Source organism: Amphiura filiformis, chromosome 6, assembly GCF_039555335.1.
Source record: "Amphiura filiformis chromosome 6, Afil_fr2py, whole genome shotgun sequence".
NCBI classification, from domain to species: domain Eukaryota; kingdom Metazoa; phylum Echinodermata; class Ophiuroidea; order Amphilepidida; family Amphiuridae; genus Amphiura; species Amphiura filiformis.
In genome coordinates, this window is record NC_092633.1 from 15,212,124 (window position 1) to 15,223,127 (window position 11,004).

General features: G+C 38.0%; 1 protein-coding gene across 1 annotated transcript; it reads left to right on the forward strand.

The window, feature by feature from the left end:
* The first annotated feature begins 653 nt into the window (after positions 1–653).
* On the forward strand, positions 654–10,501 carry LOC140154368 (coiled-coil domain-containing protein 63-like). The gene is given in 10 exon segments (XM_072176935.1): positions 654–868; positions 2,745–2,934; positions 4,038–4,160; positions 4,615–4,796; positions 5,350–5,540; positions 7,780–8,066; positions 8,595–8,646; positions 8,649–8,845; positions 9,432–9,553; positions 10,297–10,501. Coding segments are annotated over 10 exon segments (1,713 nt in total). The 5' UTR covers positions 654–704.
* The last annotated feature ends 503 nt before the right edge of the window (positions 10,502–11,004 follow it).

The following is an 11,004-nucleotide window of genomic DNA, read 5'->3' on the forward strand; positions in this document are numbered from 1 at the left end:
AAATATTCTGGCTATAAACTTTTATTCCAATAAAATATGATAGCAGAATTTTGTTGACTAAAATATGGTTGGCACAAGCAATGGTCGTAACAATTAATGTCAACGTCATGTCATTATTATAGTTCATCGGCGACTTAAAGGAAGGTGACCTGATATATTTGGAAAATCAAATTCTTTAAAACTTACGTATAACATAAAATGTCATCCCTTTCAAGCCCTCATGCAAAAAAGAATATGTAAACGTTTTTTGTAAATGTGACTAATTCCTACTGGAATTACCGACATTTATACAGTGTGATATTGGTAGTCTACAGTGATTTTATTAATGATATCATCATGATCATGTAATATATTGATTTCAAGTGAAAGGCCTTATTTTTCTCATAAAACATATTGAAATTAGAAGTTCCAACTCAGTGTATTTTCGAAGATATCATCAAAAAACTGAGACTAAGTAATTAGGCAGTTTTTTGATGATTTCTTCGGAAATACACCGATTTGGAACGCCAAATTTCAATATGTTTATGAGAAAAGTATGAGCTTTCATCTGATACCAAAATCATCATTTTGATGAGGTAAAGTTGGGGATGAGATTTTCAATCAGGTTACCCCCTTTAAGATGACAATTGTTTAATTTCTTTCGTTTCAGCCACTTTTGTATCCAAAATTACAAATATTTAACAGACACCAAAAAAAAATCGAAAATGCCTCAACCAGCAATGCGACGTGAGGAGACGTGTAGTGCACTTGAGAGTGACCAGCGGGCTGCCGAGGATGAATTGTTTCGGCTGCAACGACAGTACCGTATCGTTGAAGGACATCGAAAGAGTTACTTTGAGGAGGCAAGGAACCTCATTCGGAAACAAAAGTAAGATTTATTATTTTTATGTGATAAGAAGTGGCAAAGTATGATTTCGAGTTTCGCCAAATCAAAACTCTATACCTGTTGTCTCAAATATTGTGCTCAAGATCAGTGGCGTAGATTTCTTTTTGACATGGGGGGATGGGGTTGGAAAAATGTCTTTAAGTATGTAGGCCTACTATAGTGAATCCAGCACCTTTTGGCGGCCAAATACGTTTATGGTACCAAATGCGCGCGAAAATTTTTGCCATATTGAAGCTTAAAATGGTGAAATATGGTGCAAAAGTTGAATACATAGGCCTACGCGCGAAGCGCGCAAAAAATTGATACTTTTGGGGCTAAAATGGTCCAAAATGAGGTTAATTTGGTCAGAAACCAACACAGGCGTGAACATGGGGAGGAGGATGATTGTATCATTTGTATGGACCACCCCCTGGTAAAATATTGTCCCCCCGGGATCTGCCGCTCCGCCTATGCTCACGATGTTGAAATCAAGTGATGTTGCAGGCAAGTGAGACTGTCACCGAGTCATAAGTGCGTTCGTGTCATACTAGACCAAACGGTGAAGTTCTCTTTTGGTCAACAAGGTTCAGCAGGACCCCAATGACACGGAGAATCAGATAGCGCACGATTCTTCGATGAATTTACACCTGATGGATATATCCATACATGGGCGGTTTGTGACAAAATGGGGGCAGCGGTGGGATCTGCATGCCTGATGTTTCCTAACACCAGGCAGACCCACCCATTGGAAAGAGTTTAGGAATTCGTAAATGCAGGCTGAATGAGTATAGACCTTGTTTCAAGGACTATAGGCACGAGGATGTGCCTTATGAGGAGGGGGAGCTTTTACCGTGGGAATCTTTACAACATATAACCCCCATTTTAGGAACAAAAATGTGATTTAAAAAAAACGGACTCGTGCGAATTTTCTAAAATTTTCAGAATATGTAGTATGAACATGTAGAAATATAATCAAGTAGTTGCCCTACCTGCTCTTCTCCGAAAAAATAAAAAGTCCTATGCCTCAATGATAATGAAACCTAGGTGTTAACACCGAAGAGCCGTCTCCAAATTCACAACAAGTCCACGATGCATCAAATTGTCAACCATCTCATTCCTAACAGCCAGCTGAGCTCAAGCACCACCACCAGAGGAATTCATTGCCCCAGGAAGTTGTTAAGTCACCAACCCTAGACGTCTTCAAGTCCAGAGTGTATAGCGTCTCCATGCGTCTCCGTATGGCGTCTTCACCTACAACTTTCCAGTCATCTCTACTTTTTAGCTGCACATAGGCCTACACCTTCTAATATAGTTTTTGGATCAGCACCAGTCTTTCTTTATCTGTACTTACTTGAATGCACCACAACTTATGTGCGAGTATACTCCAGCGAAGGTCTTCTGCCCAGTTTGGAAGATAACGATGATGAAGATGATACTGGTGATAAGTTTGTTAGTGTCATAGACCAGAACCATATTGGTGTGATGCCTCATTATAACTAGGATATAGGCCTAAATTGCACACACGGGGTACGCTGTGTAGAGTATAACGTAATTTGTCCAGGGAAGTCCTCATTTAGTTTATGCACTATCGCCCTCGTCTTTTCACCACATGATCGCGGGTTCGAGGCTCGTCAGGACCAAGTGACTCGTACTTCTATTCGATGAATTTACGCCTGATTGCTGGGTGGGTTGATACAAAATCAGCACAGATCGTGATTTTGTTTGATTTACCGACTAATATGTTTTCTTAAAGCATGACAGGCCTATTCCCAGGGCCTATTCATGTCCCTGAACTGAAGTCAAAGATGCCGAATACTTTTGCCTGGACCTTTTTTCACATTTTCAAATGATATTATATTTTTCCTTTTCTAAATCTAAGGACCCATATCGATGCACTTCATCGTGAAAATGGCGAGGTGGATATTGACTTGGCTTTAGCCAAGAGTCTGCGAAATATCAGTATGGATAAGGGAAATACCAAGACCATCCAGCATTTATTGCAAACTTACCGTGAACATCAGAAAGAACTTGAGGAAGAATTAGATGCATCGAAACAACTTGATCAAGAGGTAAGTGACCGATTTACAAATAAATTAATGCAATTTTTGAAGTAAAATTATATATTTCTCTTAACCTAATCCCTCCTACAAAGCTAATAGCTGGTTTGCTCAGGCTAGTCGAATGATGGTGATATTTTTTGCGCCTTGTTGCACTCTTTCAACGTTTCAATATTTTTCTGAGGTATATGGATCACCACATACACCAGATTTGGTCAGGTGCTGTAATTTAGTTTTTTTCACAAACTTGCAAAATTGGGTCACATTTTGAAAGATATCTTAATAGTATTTACAGAGTGTCCGTCCGTCCGTCCGTCCGCGCGCTATCGCGTTCGCTTCCGCGCGGTTCGCGTTCACGCGGTGCACTATCGGGTGCTCGCGGTGCGCTATCGCGGAGTATCAACGGGAGTGTGCGCAGAGTACAGTGCGAGCATCGGAAAAGCATTACAGTGTGACTAACAGGTGCATCTCATCGGACCAATAATTCGCGATTGATTTCATTACTTTAGTAACAGGGCAGGGCATGGAAGAGGCGAATGATGGGTTTCCAGATTATGGGTAGGCCTACCGAACTACCAAAGTAAGCATCACACCTATAAAACAGAGTTGAGTCAAGTTGGGTCTTGATCATCGGAAAACATTACAGTGTGACTAACAGGTGCATCTCATCGGACTAATAGGCCTATTTTCAACACATATTTCAATACGGAACACATGCATATAGGCCTATTTCAGCACAACATGATTATTTCCGGGGTCCCCAGAATGATTAGCATAAAAATAATCAGTTATGGTATGGGTAAGGCCTATAACTGCGTTCACGTTTCCGATTACCTAAGTAAGCATCACAGCTACAAAACAAACAGAGTTGATAAAGTTGTGTCAAGTTTTGATCTTGATCATTGAGAGACGCATTTCTTAGTAAAATGGTCAGAGCAGGTATATAAGTAATGGGTGTTGTGTGATTTGAAATAGGCCTATCACGAGAACCGCCCGACCCGAGAACCGCGAAGTCTAGTATTACAATATTTAATTGTGAGATTTTTATGAAACAACCAAACATGGAAATGTTATCAACATCAGTATTTTTCATTTTGCCGTACATCTAATAACAGTTGCTGAACTTGGAAAGGAAGGTCCAGGAACAACATAAATCCATTGGAGGCTACCAGGTGGACAGTATTCGGCATGTGTCAACACAAAAGAAGATCCGGGTCCTGGAAAACAGGCTTGATAAGGTAATAATTATTACAAGTTTATTGAGTTGACTTTGACAGACGTTTACTTTTCTTGGGTTCGTCCTTATGGTCTGACATTAAATGACGCTAGAATGCGCTGCAGATCTGTTTGTGTGTTAGCATGAGCAGTGCACAACAAAACACGTGAAAACAAACAAACAAAAAACAAACATTAAACATACAAACAACATCTAAACAAAGGCAACAAAAGAAAACAACGAAAATAGCGAAAAGGCTCCACGCAGACAAGTTATCTCAACTATAACTTCATCTTGTCGGGTTGCATTGCGAGGTAATTATCCATCATATACATCATACACAAACTACTTAACAGATGCAATGAGGCTTTTAAAGCGCAGCTAATCAAGTTTTCAAGATCAAATAAACATTATAAAAATATTTAAAAACTAAGATTATTATCCAACTAAAATGCTATGAATTCTCCTAAATTCAGACCATCGTGGGATTTAATTCGGCACTGACAGACAACTCGGAGCTTCGAGAACGCATTGATCATTTGAGACGTGAGAGAGCGATATATGATAAGTTATACAAAAAGCTCAGCAGAGAGCAGAATGATCTTAAACAAGAAATCAGTATGGTAATTGAAGAGTCAACATCGGCTTATGATACAAGGTAAATATAACGTTCTTTTATCCTGTTTATTAAAAACAATAAATGAGACCAAATGGAATAATGAAATGAGAAGAAGATGATGAAGATGTTGATGATGAAGATGTTGATGATGATGATGTTGATGATGTCGATGATGATGACAATAAAGAAGAAAAAGAAGATGAAAAAGAAGATGGTGAACATGAAAATGAAAATGATGATGATGAGGATGATGAGAATGATGAGGATGATGAGGATGAGGATGATGAGGATGAGGAGGATGATGATGATGATGATGATGATGATGATGATGATGATGATGATGATGATGATGATGATGATGATGATGATGATGATGATGATGATGATGATGATGATGATGATGATGATGATGATGATGATGATGGTGGTGGTGGTAGTGGTGGTTACAAATACGAAATGAACAGAAGTAAAGAGAAAGAAATGGAAAGAAGATGAGAAATGTAAAAAGGAAATCTTGCAACAAAACGGGACATCCCGATAATAACTTTGACATCAACTTCAAGACAATTGCATTCCTGTAATTTGACCATAGAGACGAAGCTCAAGCCAAGATGGCAGCACTTCGTGAGCGAAGCGAGAAGGATCAAACTCAGTACAATCTTGAACTGAAAGAGTTGAAGCGAATCATTGACCATGAACAGAAGCTGAAAGCATTCATGTCCACCAAGGCACAAGAACGGACCGAAGTCAAGGCAATAGAAGCTGCTAAGCGAAAGAAAAGAGGTAGGAATGATATCAAATTTCCCATCATCGTGATGAACAAAACTGCGTAAAAGAGATCAGATTGGATGTTAGGTCCTACAGTGTAAAAGATCTTTCAATGAATAGCTTGAAGTTGACTTATGCAAAAAGCTTGACACCATTATACTGGGCCTACTTCGGTTTCACGGCATCAGGATGTGGATATGTTAAGCCTGAGACGAATCTCAGTTTTAAGCAAATTCGCTTGTATGTTTACAGCATTTTCTTTAATAGTTCGTGTCCCAATTGAGTAAAAGTGCCGATACTCATGTATTCGGCGTCGAATATCGATGCAACCATAAAACTATTCGTTATCCAATTTGTTTCAACTCCAATAGTTTCCAACTAATGTTTGTTGATGGCAAATCAATTATAGTTGACGTCAAATTAATATCTGTTATGGAAATATATTATCGATAGATAAGATGAACATTACCATGATTACTAGAAATAGAATGGAAATGGATTGAATAGCAAAATTCGACGTCGAAAAAAGTTTGAACCCCAGTCTGTCTCACATCTCATTGACTTATGTATATCAAATTAAACTATCAACAAACGAATTTGCATTTCACTTGCGAAAGCGAAAACACAAAGGTTCTAATCTACCAGGGTTGCCAAACCCGCGATTTGGTCGCCCAATTGGGCGATTTTCGACTTCCGTCCCGCGACAAAGAAAGTGCTCCCGCGATTTCGCGACATTTGGGCTACTTTGAAAATCTCACCCGCGAAATGTATTAAATGTTGGGCGAATTGTGACAAAGCCGACTTCAAAACTCATTTTGTTGATCATGATTGCCATTCAACAAAATGATCATTCAACAAAAGCACCAACAACTAAATTCAATAAACAAAAGTTACAAAACACTCTGTGGTAAGTGTGCTTCCCATGACAATGGCACGCACAGGGAGGGGGCTGGTTAATCGCATCACATCTTGTTGCTAAAGACCACTTGAGCTGGAGGATTATCCTTAGAATATTCCCATCTAAATATTCACAAGTGGCTTAAGCGGGGGCTTAAGACGACTTTTAAGTATAACTTATTAGTGTCAGCGCTGCGGGGTGCCAAGTTTCTCCTTCAACATAAGTTTTTTTTCCGTTGGCGGTTCTTTTGAATAAAAATGTGCAAACATCTACTGCACAAACCTCCTTCAACATAAGTTTTTTTTCCGTTGGCGGTTCTTTTGAATAAAAATTTGCAAACATCTACTGCACAAACGGCATGATGATCAAAAGCGAAGACAATATAACTGTTGGCCTACAAATCATGCCGAACATGTCAAAAATTAAAATAAGTACCAGTCATTATCCATGGACAGTCGGGCCTGGGTATTTTGGGTTTGATTAAAAATAGTCCATGCACATGTTGTTATCACTCAGCTGAAGGCAAATTTTTGTAGGTATATATATTGTAATGAATGGCATGTTTATAATAATAAATGTGCTTTTTTCCTCTCATTTTTTTAAATAATTTTTGTTTGTTTGTTTATAATTTGTTTCAGCATTTCCCAAAAATTAAAAAGGTAGTGCAGAACCCCGTCAAAAGTCAACTTTTTTTTATTTTCCTTACATTTTTTTTTCAGTTTTGTTAGTTTATAATTTATTTCAATATTTCCACAAAAATTCACAAATAAAGTTTTCTTACAGTAGGCCTGAAAATCAATTTTTTTCAGCATTAAAAAATAGAAAGAAAGGTGTAGAACCCCCTGAGCCGTCTTTTAATTTTTTTTTTTTTTTTTAACTTTTTTATTTTTTGTTAGTTTTTTATCATTTATTTCAGCTTTTCCCAAAAATTCCAAAATAAAGGGGGTCTAGAACCCCCTCAAATCGACTTTAAATTTTTCTTCCACTTTTTTTTATTTTATTTTTTTTTCAGTTTTTTCAGTTTTTGTTATTTTTTAGAATTTATTTCAGCATTTTCCAAAAATTTCAAAATAAAACGGGGGTGTAGAACCCCTAAATCGACTTTAAAATTTTGGGCGATTTTTTGGCTATTTGGGCGACATTTCACGGCTAATACCCGCGACTTGGGCTAAAAAGTTTTGGCAACCCTGATTCTACACCTTCTCTGTATAGCTATCACTAGTGCAAGTGTGTTAATCAAATTACAAAGAAGGTATGAGAAGTCAAAGTTGTTATGTCGCGTAGTTATGCAACAGAAAGGTTTTGAAACTAACGGACTAAACTACAAACATTTATAATGTACAATCATTTTGGCAGAGGACAAAGAGAGAGAACATGGTCATTCTGAAGAAATTGAACATTATGAGAAAGTCTTTGAACGTCTGAAGACAACGTCACGCGACAACGACCTGGACCATCTTGTACACAACTTCATACAGAAGGAAGATGTGAACTTTGCACTCTTTAACTATGTGAATGAGTTAAATGATGAAACGTTGATGACGCAGGAAGAAATCAAAACATTGAATAACGACATCCAGGAATTTCAGAAGCAAGGATTAGCATTAGACAAGACAAGACAGGATATCATGAAAACGTTGGAAGTAGGTATTACGTGTAATAAGAAAAGATATAGGGCCTAGATGGAAAAGAGGGAGGGAGGGGAGAGAGAGGAGAGAGGGAGCTCGAAGAGACGGCGGGGGAGGAGGCGGCCATATACTTTTGTGTTTGGTGTGAATATACACCTTCCTTTTTTAAACTGAGAAAGTTCAGATTGACCCGTTGTCTCTCCGTTTTCAGCGATACCGCATATCGCTTTGTAATTGAATTTAATGGATGTTATCTTTCCTGCTTACGGATTAACGTTTAATACGATCTTCATTAGATGGCATCTGTAAGAGGTACAGACCAGCGAAATTAGTCAGTAATTATCAAATGTTGTCATTACTTATTCCAAAGAAAATTCTTTAAAGGGAGGAAGGGAGTGCATGTGAATGAAGACCTTATTGGTTATGCTGGTATCATGTTTAACCATTTCTTCCTTTTCAACGTAATTCTTTGAAAACTTTATTGTGTTCAACTTCAAACTAAGTTGTGTTATATTGGTTCCTGGTTTTCTTTTCACCTCTTAGGTTCAAAATACCCGCACCACGCGTCAAGCTGATCACCTTGAGAAGAAATTAAAGGAACCAACAAACTTCTGGATCATATTTGTACTGCAATTGAAGGCGTATTTCGACGATTAAATTGTGATCGATCTATAATCGATGAGCAACTTGGATCCGCACCCAGTATTAGTGATCAGAATGTCATGATGTATCTCGGTCAGATTGAGTGCATCACCAACGAGCTGCTTATGATTCAGAATTTCCTGCAACTAAAGGTAACCAAGTACTAACAAAAAGAAAGACCGCGCTTGTTTGAGTGGACATAATAAATATGTATCCCAGCAAACACAAAACGTTTTTAAAACACTTTAAACAGGTCATGAAAACGTTTCAGAACGTTTTGTATGAAAACACTCTACAACAACATTTTACAAATATTGTCAAAATGTAATTGTAAAATGTTTTTTGCAAACATGTGCCAAATGTTTTGTCAACACTTATATAGCATGAATATTTGCAGTAAGTTATCAAAAAATGTTTTGAATGTTATGAAAAAGTTTTATATATACCCTTTATATAGCCCGACATTTAGACAAACAGGAGGTGAATCAGGCTATGCTGATCTGTTTCTTGCAACAAGGAGTTGACCCTATGCCGGGGTAATCAATGGGACTTGCATTTCAACCAAACACGGGAAGTTATGATAGGAAATCAGAACCTGATGTAGTTTTTATGTAAAGTGTGCAGAGGCTTGTGGATTTTTTTTATAACGGCCCAATGTTTGAGCAAAATAAAAATCTACACTGCGTTTTGGTTTTCAGCTAAGCTATAACTTTCTATTTTCTCGTTTATTTTCTGTAGGAATTCAGGAAGCGCAAGGCCGAGAACCCGCCTCCACCCAAACCTCAAGGCAGTGTCGTCATTGCTAAACTACGTCCTAAACCGATTGCAGCCATCAGCATTGTACCCCCTTGCCTTACCGAGTAAGTGCTACTACGTAAACGGGAGGCGTTGCTAAAACATAGAACGCAACAACAAAGAACGAAGACTTTCACAAAAACTTTTGAACCTCAAACGAATGTTTTATTTAAGGTTTTATCTCCTATTGGAAAAGAAAACACACACAAAATAACACACGCTTTTATGTCCAAAATGTGTTTATCGCGTTCTTCATTTTAGCAACACCCGTATTACCAGAAAGAGGAGTGGATTGACAGATGACGTCATCGTCTCCCAAAAAGACTCCCATATCAGGACGGGGGTTCTCTCAAGACCATGATCCTCTCCTTCATCTTTAGATGCTGTGTGTCTATGAAGAGATGGATGGTACCGATTTCAGCCCTCGGGTATTATTACATCCCACTGTCCCTCGACTACACCGCCATACCACTGTCGTAAAAGGCAAAGGACCTAGATATGACTTTTTAAATTCTTCAATACCTCTTTGTGACAAAATGTGTAATTTTGGATAAGATCCATGTAATATCAAGGAGGAGGGATATAAAAGATCCATGTAATACCGTGATCCACCAATGGATCTTCTGCGCCCTTCCCTTCACAGAACGTGCGGAGGGGCGTAGGGGATCCACTGATACATGTGGATCATTATACAGACATAATTTATGTAGGCATATATACTTGTATTGAGGGCCGCTTGTGAATTTTTTCAAAATGTTGAAATGAGCCTTTTTCCTGTTGTCTTTTCTATCCAAATTCGTCTTCTTAGGGAAGAACTTCCAGGCGAAGATGTACCGTCCTCTGCCGATGAACTGCAACCTTTGACCTATGAAGCACTAAAAAACAAAGCTAGTAGAAGTATCAAGAAAAAAGACTTCACACGTACCAAACCAAATGCAGCAACTAAATCCAGCAACGGGGCTGATAGTCAACAGACAAATGCAGAAAATATCAGTAGAGATGGACAAAAATAATAATTTGCCATTATAAAACAAAAACTTACAATTTAGCCAAGGGTGGCTATATTATGTTGTGTATTGACATTGACTATTTTTAAATAGTCAATGATTATTAGAATAATTGTGGTAATAATTAGGATGGTCATAAATGGCTGCCTTTGTGTTAGATTTGATCATTCAAATTTAGATTTATGTGAATTTATTATTGTTTCCGCCGTAAAAAACAACAACTCCTGCGAAATTGTGATTATTTAAAAAAACACCGTGAAGGTGGACTATTTAATAACACAGTTTGGTTATACTGAAAACTATACCCTTTTTGTCATTCTAGCAAAGAAATTTTGACATGACAATAAAGAAATAAAATACGAACCATCCTACAATTAATTATGCCCAAGATTCAGTTTGTTGATGTCTCAAATGGGAGTGACAAATTATGGACATTTTTAAATGAGTGACCCGATCAGTGGCGTAGCCAAGGGGCAGCTGCTCCCATGTGAGAAGTATTCCCCCTCTCC